The sequence below is a fragment of the Esox lucius genome, chromosome 7 (genome assembly GCF_011004845.1).
Source record: "Esox lucius isolate fEsoLuc1 chromosome 7, fEsoLuc1.pri, whole genome shotgun sequence".
Taxonomy (NCBI): Eukaryota; Metazoa; Chordata; class Actinopteri; order Esociformes; family Esocidae; genus Esox; species Esox lucius.
The window spans coordinates 24,493,068-24,513,103 of record NC_047575.1 but is presented as its reverse complement, the minus strand read 5'-3'; the positions used below and the strand labels follow the sequence as shown (position 1 = coordinate 24,513,103).

The window sequence follows — 20,036 nt, the reverse complement described above, 5'->3', positions numbered from 1 at the left end:
CCCAGTCATCTATCCATCACAATTTGGCCCTTATCAAATCCGCAAAAATCCTTACGCTTGCCCATTTTTCATGCTTCTAACATCAACTTTGAGGACAGAATGTTCACTTGCTGCCGAATATATACCATCCACTGACAGGTGCCATGATAACATTATCAGTGTTACTCAGCTGTCAGTGGTCATAATGTTATGGCTAATTGGTGTATATACACGTTCAAGATTTTAAGGTTTTAATAGATTTCTCCAACAGTTTATCATTCAGACTACAGATGTAAGAGGTCATTCACACTTCATTCAATTCTCCTCAAAGCAGTTCAGTGTCTCCCTCAAGTTTTCATGAATCGACTGGTGGCCAATGAGAACAAGTGACATAGCTCTTCCTGAATGGGCTGTAATGCTTAGACAGTAAAACACTCAAAGGCCAGAAGTAAAAAAGGAACAACTTCACTGTGATGTGTTTTCAAACTATATAAAGGTTTTAAAGGTTTTCTGGAAAAATAAATATTGATAGACTCAGAAGCCTGGAACAGTACTGCCCGGTCCAGTTGAAATTCAGGTTTATCTGTGAAGAGGACATTTCTCCAGACTGCAAGTGGCCAGGGAAGTGAGCATCTGCCACAGAGTCGGTTACAGACTCTAGTGAGGACAGTGAGTCTGCAGAAGAGCTTCTCCCAGGCTGTTTGTGACAGTTCATGCATGAACACATTTTAATCTGTGCAAACCTTCCGGTTTCACCAGGTGGATGATCTCAGACAACGCTGCAGGTGAAGAAGCCGAATGAGGAGGTCCAGGATGTGCTTACACTTGGTCCTGTGGTTGTAAGGTCTGCTGGGCATGTTGCCAAATTCTCAGAAACAGGGGGTTTCAAAGTCTGATGCACCAGGCCTCCCTTCACAGAACACAAGGACAACAATGGAGCCGTAGAGGACTGTTTTCAGAACTAAAAGATGGACCACTTAGAGGTTAAGTCATGATGAAACCAAAATACATTTTACCACTGATAGAACATGGGTTCATACAGTGGGGAGAACAAGTATTTGATACACTGCCGATTTTGCAGGTTTTCCCACTTACAAAGCATGTAGAAGTCTGTAATTTTTATCATAGGTACTCTTCAACTGTGACGGAATCTAAAACAAAAATCCAGAAAAATCACATTGTATGATTTTTAAGTAATTAATTTGCATTTTATTGCATGACATAAGTATTTGATACATCAGAAAAGCAGAACAGAAACCTTTGTTTGCAGTTACAGAGATCATACGTTTCCTGTAGTTCTTGACCAGCTTTGCACACACTGCAGCAAGGATTTTGGCCCACTCCTCCGTATAGACCTTCTCCAGATCCTTCAGGTTTCGGGGCTGTCGCTGGGCAATACGGACTTTCAGCTCCCTCCAAAGATTTTCTATTGGGTTCAGATCTTGAGACTGGCTAGGCCACTCCAGCACCTTGAGATGCATCTTACGGAGCCACTCCTTAGTTGCCCTGGCTGTGTGTTTCGAGTCGTTGTCATGCAGGAAGACCCAGCCACGACCCATCTTCAATGCTCTTACTGAGGAAAGGAGGTTGTTGGCCAAGATCTCGCAATACATGGCCCCATCCATCCTCCCCTCAATACAGTGTACAGTGTACAGGTAACGAGTTCAAACAGGTACAGTTAATACAGGCAATGAGTGGAGAACAGGAGGACTGAGAGAACAAGTCTGTGAGAGCCAGAATTCTTACTGGTTGGTAGGTCATCAAATACTTATGTCATGCAATAAAATGCAAATTAATTATTAAAAAATCATACAATGTGATTTTCTGGATTTTTGTTTTAGATTCCGTCTCTCACATCTGAAGAGTGCCTATGATAAAAATTACAGACCTCTACATACTTTGTAAGTAGGAAAACCTGCAAAATCAGCAGTGTATGAAATACTTATTCTCCCTACTGTACCAAATTAATAAATGTTTCATGATTTCTCAGATGATGAACCCCCCCACCCACGAACAGACACAAATCCACTTTACGATTATGTCCACATGAGGGTGCTCTGTCCATCTCCAGTAACCACGTACCAGACAAGCCTAAACCTTGATATCCCAAATCAGCCTGCACCAGCCTGACTGTGCCCAAATCAGCCTGCACCAGCCTGACTGTGCCCAAATCAGCCTGCACCAGCCTGACTGTGCCCAAATCAGCCTGCACCAGCCTGACTGTGCCCAAATCAGCTTGCACCAGCCTGACTGTGCCCAAATCAGCCTGCACCAGCCTGACTGTGCCCAAATCAGCCTGCACCAGCCTGACTGTGCCCAAATCAGCCTGCACCAGCCTGACTGTGCCCAAATCAGCCTGCACCAGCCTGACTGTGCCCAAATCAGCCATGGGGGGTGCAGGGAGGAATTGTCAGCAGGGATTTCCTGATCACATCACACCCTAGAAACTCCCTCAGGCAGCTCACATGCCCCCAAGCTAAGAGAGGCCAGTAGGTGGGCGAGGGTTTCCTTAAAAGGTGACAGTGTGACCTCTTGCTAGAACACACAATGTGGGGGGAAAAGCAGAAAAGCTTCTGGTTGGTGCGAATGAGGAAAGCTTGAATCTGCTCTCCTGAATCTGCTGGGGGTTGTTGGGATCAAAGAGATTCTTTAAACACAATTGGCTATGATGAAATTGGGAAATAGAGAAAAAGGGTAAAAAGCTAATACAAAGATTAAGATGTTCTATTCTGAGACTGACTGGTGACTGGTGAGCAGTAGGAGGAAGCTTCCTATTATATAAAAACCTTTTGTCCATATTTCTATTTACCACTCACAAGACTCTGACAGGGAACTGAAAACGATGACCAGTGCACTGGACTGGACCATAGTCAATACAACCACAAAAGAAGAACATGTCTTAAACACACATGCTGTTTCACAGTGACAAACAAATGGCAGTTGAGGTAGGCTTAGTTCTAAGAGCCAGCCACATTAACTACAGTTTGTAATAAAGACCAGTTGCTAAACACAAAAACAAACTGTTTACGCTCATCTCTGCAATAAGTGGGAGTCAGCCAAACAGAAATTCAATACGGTGACCATGGTAACTTCAGATCTAGCTTGAGAGAAAGAAAGACAGAGACAGACAAAGATTGAGTGTGTCATACGTCCAAACCTTTTGTATGGCAGCGAAATCTGGGTCCCCTTAACAATTTAACCAGTACATCTTGGGAGAAAAGCCCTACTGAAATCTTACACCTGGAATTTTGTAAAAATATTCTTGGTATTCACAAAAATTCCTAACTTAACTTGGAGGGCAGCCCTCCATATTGAGAAAAGAACCACTACCTTTTGGACTCACTTAACACGATGTGATCCAAAATATTATCATCAAAAGGCAAATATCACAAAAATCCTGAGAGTGACAATTAAAGCAGTTGGCCCAGAAGCATTAGCTAAATCCAAACATTAGACTTTCAGTAACAAAACAAATAAAAATCGCTCTCCAAAATGCACACACTAACTATTGGCAAATCTAAATCAAATGTAATTAAAAACCTCAATGTTACCAAATTCCAAATAGCACAACACCTTGTTTACATCAAAGAATATAAAAAAAGAAAGCTACAAACAATGTTTAAGACTCAGTGACCATAGCCTGTCTACAGGCTGCATAAAAAAACATGTGGAGAAGAGAGATTTTGTAAACACTGATTCAAGAGAAATTCAAAATGAACAGCACTTCCTAATCCACTCCTCTATGAGTCAATCACAAATACTTATTTCTTGAAATTGAAAGAGTTTGCGGGTTTTATGGAACGATCTGCTGAGGAGAAAATGCACATTCTCTTGGGTCAAAATATAGAGACAGACCTGGCAGCTGAATATTTCGTGTCCGGTCATTGCAAAAGTGAAACAATAGTGACTACAATGTACAGTAAATGTTTTATTATTTATTTATTATATAATTTTTTTTATTTGGTATACTGTATTTACTGTTTTTGGATTGTGCTTTTTGTGTTTTCATTATAATTATTTATTTAGTGTATCAGTACTGATACCTAAACATGTTTGCTATGGCAACTCTGACAACCATCCATTCATGCCAATAAAGCACCTACTGAATTGAAATTGAGATAGACAGAGAGGTAATGATAGCGACAGCATCCAAAAAGAGCCACTAAATGTTATAATCATTTAAAAACAAGCAAGCCCCATTCCTACCAGTACAAAGCCCTCCAGTGCCAGGAGGGAACCATAGAGAAGAAACCCCTCAGCCAGCTGATCTTGACACGAAGATCACAAATCAATAAAGTAAACTAAACCTAAGGACAGCACTCAGACAACCTGGCCCACCTATGCAGATACAAATTTTTTTTTAAAGAAAAATAGAAATTGAGAAATGTGTGGTGTGCCATATAACCCAGATGTACCTATATCCTTCCCGCTAAAACCCAGATGTACCTGTATCCTTCCTGCTAAAACCCAGATGTACCTGTATCCTTCCCGCTAAAACCCAGATGTACCTGTATCCTTCCCGCTAAAACCCAGATGTACCTGTATCCTTTCCGCTAAAACCCAGATGTACCTGTATCCTTCCCGCTAAAACCCAGATGTACCTGTATCCTTCCCGCTAAAACCCAGATGTACCTGTATCCTTCCCGCTAAAACCCAGATGTACCTGTATAACCTTCCCGCTAAAACCCAGATGTACCTGTATCCTTCCCGCTAAAACCCAGATGTACCTGTATATCCTTCCCGCTAAAACCCAGATGTACCTGTATATCCTTCCCGCTAAAACCCAGATGTACCTGTATCCTTCCCGCTAAAACTCAGATGTACCTGTATCCTTCCCGCTAAAACCCAGATGTACCTGTATCCTTCCCGCTAAAACCCAGATGTACCTGTATCCTTCCCGCTAAAACCCAGATGTACCTGTATCCTTCCCGCTAAAACCCAGATGTACCTGTATCCTTCCCGCTAAAACCCAGATGTACCTGTATCCTTCCCACTAAAACCCAGATGTACCTGTATCCTTCCCACTAAAACCCAGATGTACCTGTATCCTTCCCGCTAAAACCCAGATGTACCTGTATCCTTCCCGCTAAAACCCAGATGTACCTGTATCCTTCCCGCTAAAACTCAGATGTACCTGTATCCTTCCCACTATTCACTCGTTACAGTAATTGTTGTTCACTGTCTGTCTGTCTGTGTATAGACAGACAGACAGACAGACAGTATACCACTTTGCTTGTGACCCTGTTTCTCTGATGGCAGAAATTGTGACATGTTTGCATTGATATTGAAAATATGACTGATCGTGCAAATAAATAGTTTTTTCTGGAAAGATGGTGATCATATGAAGCCATTTATTATCACCACACATTTGTTTGGCTTCTTTTTAAATCATAATAATAACAGATATCACCCAAATGGCCCTGATCACAAATTAACATACCCTTGAATGTTTGTCCTTGTTACGGACAAACAAAGTGACACACTGGTGAAAATGGCAATTAAAAACAGTCTGGCACATAGAAAACCAGGGATTGAAACCTGCCAGTGACAACAACATTCATCCCTTCTAATCGGCTGAACTAGGGTTGCCTGGTTCCTTTTCTTGTTTCAAGGTCTTCTTGTTTTGTTTTGATTTCCTCTTTTTCGATTGGACATCCTGACTACTAGCGGCATTGGGCATTTTCAAAGGTGAATTTCCACACGTGTTGTTATAATATACCGTATACTGGTGTTGTTATGGAAACTACAGACATGGTCATTTCACCACTGCCCACCACCACCACAACACAACAGCAGTCCACTGCATGTGGTTGACTATCCATTGATACAGCACACTGCGTGCGTGGGGTTGACTATCCACTGATACAGCCCACTGCGTGCGTGGGGTTGACTATCCATTGATACAGTCCACTGCGTGCGTGGGGTTGACTATCCATTGATGCAGCCCACTGCGTGCGTGGGGTTGACTATCCACTGATACAGCCCACTGCGTGCGTGGGGTTGACTAACCATTGATACAGCCCACTGCGTGCGTGGGGTTGACTAACCATTGATACAGCCCACTGCGTGCGTGGGGTTGACTAACCATTGATACAGCCCACTGCGTGCGTGGGGTTGACTAACCATTGATACAGCCCACTGCGTGCGTGGGGTTGACTATCCATTGATACAGCCCACTGCGTGCGTGGGGTTGACTATCCATTGATACAGTCCACTGCGTGCGTGGGGTTGACTAACCATTGATACAGCCCACTGCGTGCGTGGGGTTGACTATCCATTGATACAGTCCACTGCGTGCGTGGGGTTGACTATCCATTGATACAGTCCACTGCGTGCGTGGGGTTGACTATCCATTGATACAGTCCACTGCGTGCGTGGGGTTGACTATCCATTGATACAGTCCACTGCGTGCGTGGGGTTGACTATCCATTGATACAGTCCACTGCGTGCGTGGGGTTGACTAACCATTGATACAGTCCACTGCGTGGGGTTGACTAACCAATGATACACGGACTCTCTGGACACAACAGACTAAATATGATAATAGTACATAGTTGTCACCCTTTCACAGAACTACTCCGTGACAGAACCTTTGAGCTATATGGATATAGTGGTGAGGTGACAACTGTCTCTGAGTCACTAAAAGGAAACGATTAGAGTGATGTATGACAGCTCCCAGTGTGTGTGTGTGTGTGTGTCACGGGAGAGGTATTGAATAAGCTACTCTACGGGGGCCCAGTCAGTAGAGTAGAGACACACAACCTAGCTCACACAAACCACCACAGCAACCCACCACCACCTATCCTGTTCCTCACCAGCGTCTCCATGGCAGCCAAAGCCAACAACCAATCAGCAGCAGCGGGTGATGTTTTTTTCTGATTTCAGATCAGTGGGAGGCAGAGGGAAAAAGGAGAGCCCTGTTGCCCTGCTACAGTATTAAACCATGATAGGACAATGAGACACTGTGTGCAGTGAGAAAAAGAGATAGAGAGAGAGCGATAGAGCGATAGAGAGCGATAGAGCGATAGAGAGTGATAGAGCGATAGAGAGAGATAGAGAGAGATAGAGATATAGAGAGAGAGATATAGAGAGAGATATAGAGAGAGAGATATAGAGAGAGAGATAGAGAGAGAGATATAGAGAGAGATAGAGAGAGATAGAGATATAGAGAGAGAGATATAGAGAGAGAGATATAGAGAGATATAGAGAGAGAGATATAGAGAGAGAGATATAGAGAGAGAGATATAGAGAGAGAGATATAGAGAGAGAGATATAGAGAGTGTGGAAAAGAAAGAAAGATGTGGGAGGGAAAATGGAAGTGAAGACCCTGCATGAATTTGTCTATGGTGAGTCACATAGGATTCTGAAACAATGGAGTTCTGGTCAGTGTTCAATTGGGCTGCACAACTAATCAAAATATAATCGAAATTGCGAAATCGCCAACTTTTTCAGTGATTTTCAGTTCCAAAAGGTGAATGATATGCTCTTCACAAGAGGCAACAGGCATGCATCGTAGTTTTTCTTGCGGGTGCTGCAGTTATTTTTGAAGATTACATGAACACCTGGACTAATTTTGTTTAAATTCTTGATGGTTTTTCAATGTTAGTTAAAGTTAACACTGCAACTGCTAGCGAAGACTTCTGCTTCAAGTTAGCGAGTGGCACCACATACACCACAGCGTTGTTATTACAAGTTTTAGCTTCAATGTCAGTGCCTACAAACAAACTAAATATGGGAGAACATATACCTCAAGGGTTGAGAAATATTGTCTGACCAGCTATGGCAACGGCACAAATATAGCAAATGCCATTGTATTAAATGCTGTTTGCCTGCACCTTCAAATTGCTAACAAGTGTAAAATAGAAAAAACTGAATATTAACTCAAATCAAATTTGGCTTAGGGCCCCCAAAAGGCTAGAGTCATCCCTAATCTACGCTGTTTACCGTAATTGCAATATTTGTGAAAGAAATCACAATTCATTTAATTTTTTTATCCAAATCGTGCAGCCCTAGTGTCCACTATGCCAACAAGACTGTGTCTGTCTGCATGTGTGTCAGCTGGTTTATTAGGTGTTATCAGTGACTTGAGCAATGGCTTACTGGAAACCACACATTCCTTTCAAAGAGGAAGTGTTGCTGACTGCTTCTGCAATCACGCAATACTAGAGCAAAGAAATCAAACAGATATACTCATATAAAAGTACCAAATCACATTCTGGTGTACAGTTATTAAGAACGGAGGTATGAAGACTTCTTCACAGGAGGACAAGTAGCCTGGTGTCAATGGAAAGTGACAGCCCACAATGGAAGAGTTAGAGGAGTATTGTGCCCTATGTGAACTCCTTCAATCTGTGGACTGAGACATCTGACCCTATGTCACTCCAAGAGGTAGAATTTATAGAAGTAGGCTGGCACCCAAGTCTTACATCCAGGTCCTCAGGAGCACCCATAACAGCCTCAATCAGGAATTGAACTCCTCCAATGCCGCCCGTCTTCTCAGCCAAGCCCCCAACACCCACACACACAGGAAATCGCTCTATTTAAAAAAGGGAGCCAGGTTGAACAGGAAGCTGATGAACAAAAAATCTAAAAAAATCTATCCTCCCAACAGAGGCAGTCTGGCACTTTCTGAATCCCACATCAACCACTGAACATGGCAGATTCGTTGAAATGACCTAATGCCCTCCTCATCATCATCATCCTCATCATCATCACCAGGCAAATCCACTTAAACAATGATGTAACAACTAGTTACGATATCATTTCCAAAACACGTTTATTGCGGTGCAGACTACGCACATGTTGTCGAATCAACCAACAGAACCAGACGCGCAGCTTTTGAACAGGTAAGGCAGGCAGCTGCTTGGGGTGCCAGGCCGTTAGGGGGACTTTACTCCGCAGCCATGTCTCAAAATGTGTCAGTCGCAGTGACCGCAACCCCCTCCCCTTTAAACAACCAATGGACGATTTGCAATGACATCTCAGTAGGAAACCTCCCTGAAGATGCCACATGAAGAGAGGGGAAACTAAAAACCTATTCTCTCAGCTCCAACGTGCCCACGGCGAGCATTAACGAGACAGACGGAAGCAAATTTGAAGAGGCACCGCTGTCTTTCGAATCGGCTGTGTGGGAACATTCTGGATTCAGGGTTCAATAAGATGACGAGGGTAAGAAGACCATAGACAAAGTACAGTCTGCAAGCATTGCTTTGTCACTGTTGGCTACTTGAGCGGAAACCCTTCTAACATCATGACGTCATTCATACAAAAACCGTACTGTTAGCGTGACCCACAAACCGCGATATGTACCGAAACGTGGGCACACTGTACTGCTGCATCCCCAGTTGAAAACCCAGTCAATGGAAGAACACAAAAGACAAGCAGGGGCATGGCGTAATCTTAAACGACCCAGAGAGACGACCACTTCAACATCATAAAGAGCCTCCAACTCAAACAGACATCCTAAGGAGGACTAAGATAATGACTAGTCCGGTCCTACACAAGGGAAAAGAATGGCTCATTCTCTACGCCTGACGATAAACAGACACCAGTCATATGGGCCTAGACTTTCACAATGACACATTTTGAAAGCCAGGGTTTAGAGCTGACACCTTGAACAGAAGCCACAGTGTGTGCCGGCCTCCCTTGGGGTTTTCAGACATTCACAAGTCACAGGCAGACCATCTACTGCAGGAAGCAGTATAGCTCGTTCCCCAACAAACATACTTCCTGGCGGTCACGACGACACGCTGATCACCAAGGCAACGCCAGACTGGCCATTGAGAACAGGTGCCAGCCACTCTTTAGAAAGAACATAGCTGATCTCAGAAATGTGGCTACATGATATGCATTCTTGGTTTTAGCATTGAAAGAGAACGTACAGAATAGGAAAAAACGGCCCCAAGGGAGGGGCTGCAGAACGAGCCTGCTGTGGCCTCCCTGCTTCAACACGGTACACGCAGTATGAGCTGTGTTGTCAGCAGACTGGCTGTACGGGATGGGTCTCGACAGGCCCTGCATTTCTCAGAAGAGACAAATGAAAAAAGAAAACATGTACCTTTAAAAAAAAATTTGAAAGAAAATCTCAGGAGAAGTGACAGGTTTGTTTCCCACTTATCCAACCAAAGGTGTCACTTTGGTGGTGGTGGTGGTGGTGGTGGTGGTGGTGGGGGGGATTGCAAACTAACTGAGAAGTTTTTTTTCCATATCCAAAGGCTTGCCTGCAATTTGGTGGAAATAAATCCTAAATATCTTCATATCATTGTGTCAGTGAAGGAAAAGCAGGATAAAACATACATAGTACTTATACACATCCTCTCTCTCATACACACCCTCTCTCTCATACACACTCATACAGATCCTCTCTCTCATACACACCCTCTCTCTCATACACACTCATACACATCCTCTCTCTCATACACACTCATACACATCCTCTCTCTCATACACACTCATACACATCCTCTCTCTCATACACACTCATACACATCCTCTCTCTCATACACACTCATACACATCCTCTCTCGCATACACATCCTCTCTCTCGCATACACATCCTCTCTCTCGCATACACATCCTCTCTCTCGCATACACACCCTCTCTCGCATACACACCCTCTCTCGCATACACACCCTCTCTCGCATACACACCCTCTCTCTCATACACACCCTCTCTCTCATACACACCCTCTCTCTCATACACACCCTCTCTCTCATACACACTCATACAGATCCTCTCTCTCATACACACCCTCTCTCTCATACACACTCATACACACTCATACACATCCTCTCTCGCATACACACTCATACACACCCTCTCTCGCAAACACACCCTCTCTCGCATACACACCCTCTCTCGCATACACACCCTCTCTCGCATACACACCCTCTCTCGCATACACACCCTCTCTCGCATACACACCCTCTCTCGCATACACACCCTCTCTCGCATACACACCCTCTCTCGCATACACACGCTCTCTCGTATAGACACGCTCTCTCGTATAGACACGCTCTCTCGTATAGACATCCTCTCTCGTATAGACATCCTCTCTCGTATAGACATCCTCTCTCGTATAGACATCCTCTCTCGCATACACACTCATACACACCCTCTCTCGCATACACACCCTCTCTCGCATACACACCCTCTCTCGCATACACACCCTCTCTCGCATACACACCCTCTCTCGCATACACACCCTCTCTCGCATACACACCCTCTCTCGCATACACACCCTCACACATCCTCTTTCGCATACACATCCTTTCACACACATACAAAACACTCAAGGCAACAATGTACACCCTCTACAAAGGCCCGGAAAGCCTTTTAGATGCACATTTTGGTTAGAATTACATTGTTTACAAAACAACAATTGATGAAACAACCAACTTGAAGTCCAATGCGCAAGTGCATGGGCTATTGTACTGCTCCACTGACGTCTTGTACCTAGCTAGCTAAATAGCATGAAGAGATGTCAGTTGCTATACAAACAAATGTTTCATAATAAAGGATTATCTACCATTTCAGGACATAGCAGTATACTGAAGTATACCTACATTTATACTCTGGGCTCAGACATCCCACCTCCCATACAAATATTTTCTTCCTGGACCCACATGATGACAAAACATATCGTCTCTGAAGGCTCAATCCAACAGAACATCTCTGGGATGAGATGGAACAAGCTCCCCAAAGCATTAATGTCCCACCGTTTAACCTTCAGGAACTATGTAAAGTCACTGGATCAGGAAGGAACAACTTCCCTGTGGAACATTTGAAACCTTGTATAATCTATCCCCAAAAGATTCAGACATTTCTGGAGTAAAACAAGGGTCAACCCAGTACTAGATGGGAGTGCCTAATAAATTAGCCTAGCTACTGAATGAAGATGAGAAAGTAGGTTATAATTGCAAAAAGGCACCTCTGAGACATGCGCTAGTATACCATGTGCACCAGTTTACCATGGCTAACGGATGAATGCTCTGCTATGTCATGCTACGTTGGTCATCCGTTGTACATTTGTCATTGCTTATGAAAACTAGAGTAAGTCGTACAGGCAGTGAAACCTACCTATAAGCAGCAACACATTCTCGTCTCTTGAGGTACACAACAGACCCACAGCCACGTTGACAATTACCATGGATACCCCGCAAATGGTCAGATAGACAGCCCTTTCAGGGATCTACACTTAATGTTTTTATGTTCACAACTCCCAATTTGAAAGTGAGTAGGCGTGGTGGTTTGACAGCGAGGAGCTTGCCGCACCCAAGTGCATTTCAAGTAAAGCATAGAAAGTGCACTTCACCAAAAATGAAGCCCTGTCCTAATAGTATCAGTTTCTAACAACAGAAACTCAGAATAATCAAAGCAGGTGTCAAGGCTTGCTGAAAGGATATGGAATGACACATTAATGAACAGTGTCCATCAAAGAGGGGTGAGTCCAAGTCAGAATGTAGTGCACTTTTCCCCCTATATTCATTTAGATGCAGCAGCTTTTTTTAAATCATTTTGAGGATAGAAAACGTCTACAAGAAAACTACTACAAACGTAACATAATAAAACTATTCCCCCCAAAATGAATTGAATAAATTACTGGCACCCTTGTTTCCAGTAATGAGTTCACCCTCACCTTGTAATGTTAACAGCACTATGTAGTTTCCTGCCAGGATGTCCCACTTCCTTCAAGTCAAGTCCCCAAGAACATACAGCAATCCACAAACAAATGGTTAAATGTCTTTAACATTTGGATTTGAGGTGGGCAGTTCATAAGCATACTTGTAAAGATTATTTATGGAAGAACTTTGGGTCTTTAAATCTTAGAAACAAAATATACAGGAAAGGTACCTTGCAAGTGGAGGTAGCATTAAGTGCTGAAAACAACAGTGACAAATACCTACAGAACCTCTCCACTCCTGCCCACTGTCTCCACTTCACCTGATCTGTACATTTGATCATGCTGGGTCAACTATTGTCAGCCTGTGTTGCTGTGGAGAAGGTTGGACTGGTGCGATTTTCTCCTGTATTAACATTGTTATTAATTTAGCGCACACAATACAGTATGTTTAACAAGAGCGGTTTAGCGAGCCTCACTAATGCGGTTGGTTGCATCGGTGCAGACGAAAACTGACCATGTCATTCATTACAATGATTACATGTAGATATGACTGAAAATACAATATATATGCGGTTAGTGCATCCAATGGAACCGCAACTATCTGGCCTTTTGAAGTATAACCAGTCAAATTTGTGGAGTTGTCCATGATGGGCAGTGGAAGGAGAGTTTGTTTTGCCTGCCAAGTGTGCGTTTCCATATGCTATGACGTCACATGAAAACTATCAATACCGGTAATTAAAGAGTCACTGTGTAGAATCCTGCCAGAATCCTGCCAGAATCCTGCCAGAATCCTGCCAGAATCCTGCCAGAATCCTGCCAGAATCCTGCCAGAATCCTGCCAACACTCATGTCTCTCAGTCAGTTCAAATACCAACACTCATGTCTCTCAGTCAGTTCAAATACCAACACTCATGTCTCTCAGTCAGTTCAAATACCAACACTCATGTCTCTCAGTCAGTTCAAATACCAACACTCATGTCTCTCAGTCAGTTCAAATACCAACACTCATGTCTCTCAGTCAGTTCAAATACCAACACTCATGTCTCTCAGTCAGTTCAAATACCAACACTCATGTCTCTCAGTCAGTTCAAATACCAACACTCATGTCTCTCAGTCAGTTCAAATACCAACACTCATGTCTCTCAGTCAGTTCAAATACCAACACTCATGTCTCTCAGTCAGTTCAAATACCAACACTCATGTCTCTCAGTCAGTTCAAATACCAACACTCATGTCTCTCAGTCAGTTCAAATACCAACACTCATGTCTCTCAGTCAGTTCAAATACCAACACTCATGTCTCTCAGTCAGTTCAAATACCAACACTCATGTCTCTCAGTCAGTTCAAATACCAACACTCATGTCTCTCAGTCAGTTCAAATACCGACACTCATGTCTCTAGTCAGTTCAAATACCGACACTCATGTCTCTAGTCAGTTCAAATACCGACACTCATGTCTCTCAGTCAGTTCAAATACCAACACTCATGTCTCTCAGTCAGTTCAAATACCAACACTCATGTCTCTCAGTCAGTTCAAATACCAACACTCATGTCTCTCAGTCAGTTCAAATACCAACACTCATGTCTCTCAGTCAGTTCAAATACCAACACTCATGTCTCTCAGTCAGTTCAAATACCAACACTCATGTCTCTCAGTCAGTTCAAATACCAACACTCATGTCTCTCAGTCAGTTCAAATACCAACACTCATGTCTCTCAGTCAGTTCAAATACCAACACTCATGTCTCTCAGTCAGTTCAAATACCAACACTCATGTCTCTAGTCAGTTCAAATACCAACACTCATGTCTCTCAGTCAGTTCAAATACCAACACTCATGTCTCTCAGTCAGTTCAAATACCAACACTCATGTCTCTCAGTCAATTTGCACAAAAACAAACAGTCATATAATCTATTTTGTGCATTTTAGGGAAAGCAGATTTGTGCAGAAAATGCACACATTTAGTCATGCAATACAATGTTATGGTCAAGTATGTTTAGTACAGGCTCTTGGAGAAGTAGTAGCAAAAAAGTAAACAGTGTAAACATCACAACTCAGACCCCAAGGCTTACAAATTCTACCTTAACTTCAAACACAGCACTGTTACTTGACCATAAAAACTTTTTGTTTTCTAACCTCAGTGTACTTTAGATTTTTGCATTTCTGTTTGCATATCAACAGACAAAAAAGGCACAAAAGCCATTACATAACTTTTTTGAAATGTTTGTGTGAATTGACAGTGAAACCATGAGACAAAAACACCCATAGGACAAATCCACTACATTATTTTGGTACGCCTGAACATTAGCCAGTGATCTAGGCTAACCTTCTCTCAAAATGACTCATTCGCAACAGATAATTGAGTTTCCTGCTCAGCCCTCTTTAAAACAGACTCAAGAAACCTTGTAGGTAAAAAGTCTGCATCTGGCTGACTAAAAGACATTTTGGTATGTCAATGTATAATTATTTTGTTTTTTTCTACAGTTTTCCGTAGACCCTAGGAACAGAAGCTCCTGCAGGAGCTCATGAGAATTCCCCCAAAAACCTAGGTCCCAGCAACTGACATTGAAATTCATGGTTTATTCAAACTATTAGATATTACTGCTACAAGTGAAAATGTTCATTGTAAAACACAAAGAACATGCTTTTATTGTCGTCTACTGCCAGTTTTAATGTGTCACAGGCATTTAGATTGTCATTGATGTGGCACTTGGTCATTAATCTCAGAAGGAAGCGTCACTCTAGCTGTTCTCTCCGCTGTCCGCACTGTCTTTTCTAGTGTAATTTCCTCAATATTCCAGCATAAAACACTAACTACATGGTGACAAATGTTTCTATGCTCTTTTCCTTCCAGTTATGTGTTAACTGCCAAGTCAATAATTAATGACTGAGGAAAGCGGAACAACGAGTAATTGAAAGCCATACACCCTATGTAAATATTGCCAAACTACATTGAGCTGCTATGTTTTCTCTTTGCTATTGTGCTACCTATTGGAAAAGGTGGCTGGAAACTCGTTTCAGTAACTTTACAGCCGACCGATCCAAAGACAACAATGCAAGAGATTAATATAGATTTGGCGGCAGACCTGTAATTTTTTGTATCACTGTCTCTTTGATGCCGATGCTATAAATCAATGGCACCATAACGCGGTGTCAACCTCAAAGGTGACAAAGGAAGGTGATCTTATACCTGAAGAGGAGTCTTCGTGTTCCGAGCTCAAGTAACCATCACTGCGTCTGTCTGGAGTGCTGCGTCCAGACTCAGAAGTACGGTATGTCCTGTAGGGCGCAGGGATGCTAGACGGAGACAGCCTCCCTTCATCACTGGAGTCAAAGTCTCTGCTCTTGCGGAAAGTGCGCAGGGCATCCCGGTGGGGGTTCGATCCCTGGTTGTCCCTGGCTGTAGTTTTGGGAGTCAGCAAGTTACTCTTCACGAAATTCTCATTGAGCTCCACATCCTCATATTCGTGGTCACTAGCCTCCCTGCAGCTGACGTCGGTCACGGTATTCAATTCCCCTACGTGGACGGTGCTGTTTCCATCCGCAGGAGACAGCCTCTGTGGAATCATATTGACTGGTTTCTGGAAGCAGGGCTTGCGCAGGGGCGCGGGTGGCACAGTTTTACCTGTCATACTACTGATTCTGGTCGGTGGCTCTGGTTTGGTGCCTTTGCTGCCTGGGGTTTGTAATTTGATGCTTCCACAACCAGGTATACTTTCGCTGTCCACCTTTTCGTTCACCGTAAGCGATTTATTTTCTGATTCTTTCTTTGATTGAAAAGATTGAACATTAAAGTTTTCATCTTTACTTGCTTCCCCCCTATCTTTGTCATAACTTTTCTTCAGTTGAGCGATGGTGGTCTGTAGGTATATCACCTTGAATTTCTCCTCCGTCAGCGCCTTTTGTAGCGTTTTGAGATTGGCTTTACATTTCTCTAACTCTGTCTCGACATCTTCCACCGAATTTAAATCCATTTTAGGTGCATTCCCGTCAGGGAATTCATTCTTCCAATGTTTTTCAAATTCCTCTTGCTCCCACATCGTCTCTCCTGCTGCGAAAATCAGCGAACTGCTGTAACTGTCCCTTGCCTTGAGAAAATGAATTCCCTTTAAAACTGTTTTGTCTTTCTCGCATATGGATTCGTTTCTCTATTAAAACGCACACAAACTCATTTCATACTTGCCGTTGTATTGTAACTGAAAGTTAAACACACTTCTCCCACGCCTATGCAACGGACGAAGGTTCAGTGTTGCTTAACCGTGCTTTACTCACATACAAACTTTCGGCTTCCGGTATTCAGATAGGCGATGACGTAAACCAATCAAATTAGACAGTCAAAGTGATGTTGGGGCCTTCGTTTTCAGATGGAAAGTGTCTTATTGTTACTTGAGGGGTTGCCTTTCTTTGATAAATAAAATCAAGAAAAACCTACATTTGAACGTTTATCAATGAATAATATTTTCTGAAAATATGAAAAGACCCGTTAATGTGAATTTAGAATCTCACATAATTATATTTTAGAATAGGACCTATGAGGTGGGGGATGGTATTTTATAAGTAGCCTAAACCAATACATTCATTAATCATTTCCAGATCTGTCTGCTTCAGTGAGTCTATATTACGGGTAGGTAGAGTAGTGGTTAGAGTATCAGTTTCTGAAAGGTTGGTAGATTGAATCCTTAAATCAGTAAAGTGAAACATTTCTTATTCTAACCCCGATCAAGGCAGTTAACCCCAACAGCTTCCAGGCCATTCCTGAAAATAACAATGTGTTCTTCGTCACACTTGCATGACACAATAACCCAAAATAATAATAATAATACCATGTTTTTATTCTGGTAAACATACATGTCTCCCTCCAGTCCATACACAACCCTGTTTCCTAAAAAAGTTGGGACGCTGCTTAAAATGCTAATAAAAGTGCAATGATGTGCAAATCATTTATTCTTGTATGTAATATAAAATAGTGCAAAGACAACATATCAAATGTTAAAACTGAGAAATGTTATTTCTTTGGGAAAAACACATTCCCATTTTGAATTTGATGCCAGAAACATGTGTCAGAAAACTTGGGACAGGGGCATCTTTACCACTGTGTTGCATCACCTGTTTTTTTTTTAACAATACTCTGTAAGTGTTTGCGAATTGAGGAAACCAATTGCTGTAGATTTGAAAGTGAAATGTTTTCCTATTCTTGCTTGATATAGGATTTCAGCTGCTCAACAGTTCAGGGTCTCCATTGCTGTATTTGCAATTTCATAATGTGCCAAATGTTTTCAATGTCCCCAAACTCATTGCAATTTTTCGTTAAAAAATATTGTTCTTAAATTGTTGCCCTATTTGCCTGTGCAGTCTTTCACAGAGTGATGAACACCTTCCCATCTTTATTTCTGACATATTCATTCTTTCTGGGATGTTATTTTTATACCGAATCATGTTACTGACATGTTTTCAATTAACCTAATTAGTAGTGAGGTGTTCCACCAGTTTTATTTTTTTTAGCATCACATAACTTTTCCAGTCTTTTGTTGCCCCTGTCCCAACTTTTTTGAAACACGTTGCTGGCATCAAATTTAAAGTGGGCATTCATTTCAACATTTCTTAGATTCAACATTTGATATGTTGTCTTTGTACTATTTTCTGTTGAATATAGGGTTTAAATGATTTGCACTTCATTGCATTCTGCCTTTCTTTGTATTTTACACAGCGTCCAAACTATTTTGGAAATGGGGTTGTATTAAATTCATTGGGCATATCTCCATTTCATAATTTTTTAGGCAGAATCGGTTTACCATTGCCTGTTAATATGCATACAGGATGTTTTCTGGATGAATGGGGGGGGCTTGGTTAGTGGGTGTGGTCAGGGGTGTGTCAAGGAGCATGACCAGGGAACTGGCAATAAGAAACATCAGTTTGTAATTTATAGCAAATTTCCTGTAATTCTAAACATCCTACCATGAAAATGAGAGGGATGACACTGGATGCACCGCTCACACATTCAACATTTTAGGAGCTATCCTCTGTCATTTTTGTTCTAACACATTTGTTGACAATAGCCCATAAGCAACATTATATGATAATTTACAGACATCCATGTCCTATAATATAATTTACATTTAGGTAATTTAACAGACACTCTTATCCACAGTGACTTGTTGATAAATATATGGATTATTTGTTAACAAGCTAAGGCCAATTCATCCTTCAAATATGCTGATTAAAACAGCTGTAATGTCATGTCATTTAAAAATGTAAAATAAAAATATGGAATGGATTGATCAGGTGATATTCATTAAAGAACAACCTTGTTGGATGTTTGCCTATCCAGAGTACCCAGTCAATACAGAAAACCCAATGGTTACTCACTGAGAGAGAAAAAAACTGTTTGAATACTTACTGCCGCTTCTAACCAGGCATGCTCTCCAACTATAATTCAAGTCTTTACTGTTGGGATGGGTTAAGACTGAAAGCTGTTGGGATGGGTTAAGACTGAAAGCTGTTGGGATGGGTTAAGGCTGAAAACTAGATTAGTAGCCCCAGATGTGATCGATCAGGACCAAAACCTCCCGCTACAGGAACAGTTTATTTCCTAATAATGAACATGCCTCTCGTACCAAATTGACTATAACCCTCTCCCAACATACACACACAACCCTCAACTGGACAAATCTACAACCCTCTCCCCACATACACACAACCCTCAACAGACAAATCTATAACCCTCTCCCAACATACACACAACCCTCAACTGGACAAATCTACAACCCTCTCCCCACATACACACAACCCTCAACAGACAAATCTATAACCCTCTCCCAACATACACACAACCCTCAACAGACAAATCTATAACCCTCTCCCACATACACACAACCCTCAACAGACAAATCTTTAACCCTCTCCCACATACACACAACCCTCAACAGACAAATCTATAACCCTCTCCCACATACACACAACCCTCAACAGACAAATCTATAACCCTCTCCCACATACACACAACCCTCAACAGACAAATCTTTAACCCTCTCCCACATACACACACAACCCTCAACAGACAAATCTATAACCCTCTCCCACATACACACACAACCCTCAACAGACAAATCTATAACCCTCTCCCACATACACACACAACCCTCAACAGACAAATCTATAACCCTCTCCCACATACACACACAACCCTCAACAGACAAATCTTTAACCCTCTCCCCACATACACACAACCCTCAACAGACAAATCTTTAACCCTCTCCCACATACACACACAACCCTCAACAGACAAATCTATAACCCTCTCCCACATACACACAACCCTCAACAGACAAATCTTTAACCCTCTCCCACATACACACACAACCCTCAACAGACAAATCTTTAACCCTCTCCCACATACACACAACCCTCAACAGACAAATCTTTAACCCTCTCCCAC

General features: G+C 42.3%; 1 protein-coding gene across 4 annotated transcripts in view; it reads right to left on the bottom strand.

The window, feature by feature from the left end:
• The window catches only part of abr (ABR activator of RhoGEF and GTPase), a 147,952-nt gene extending 131,057 nt beyond the window's left edge, over window positions 1-16,895 (bottom strand). For 2 of the 4 annotated variants that reach the window (XM_020048270.3, XM_020048271.3), the window contains exon 1: window positions 15,792-16,895. In XM_020048270.3, the coding sequence (XP_019903829.1) occupies window positions 15,792-16,641 (850 nt within the window). In that variant the 5' untranslated portion in view covers window positions 16,642-16,895. The remainder of the gene's footprint in view (window positions 1-15,791) is intronic. The other 2 variants (XM_020048272.3, XM_010899681.5) reach the window with 1 other exon arrangement.
• Between the last annotated feature and the right edge of the window lie 3,141 nt (window positions 16,896-20,036).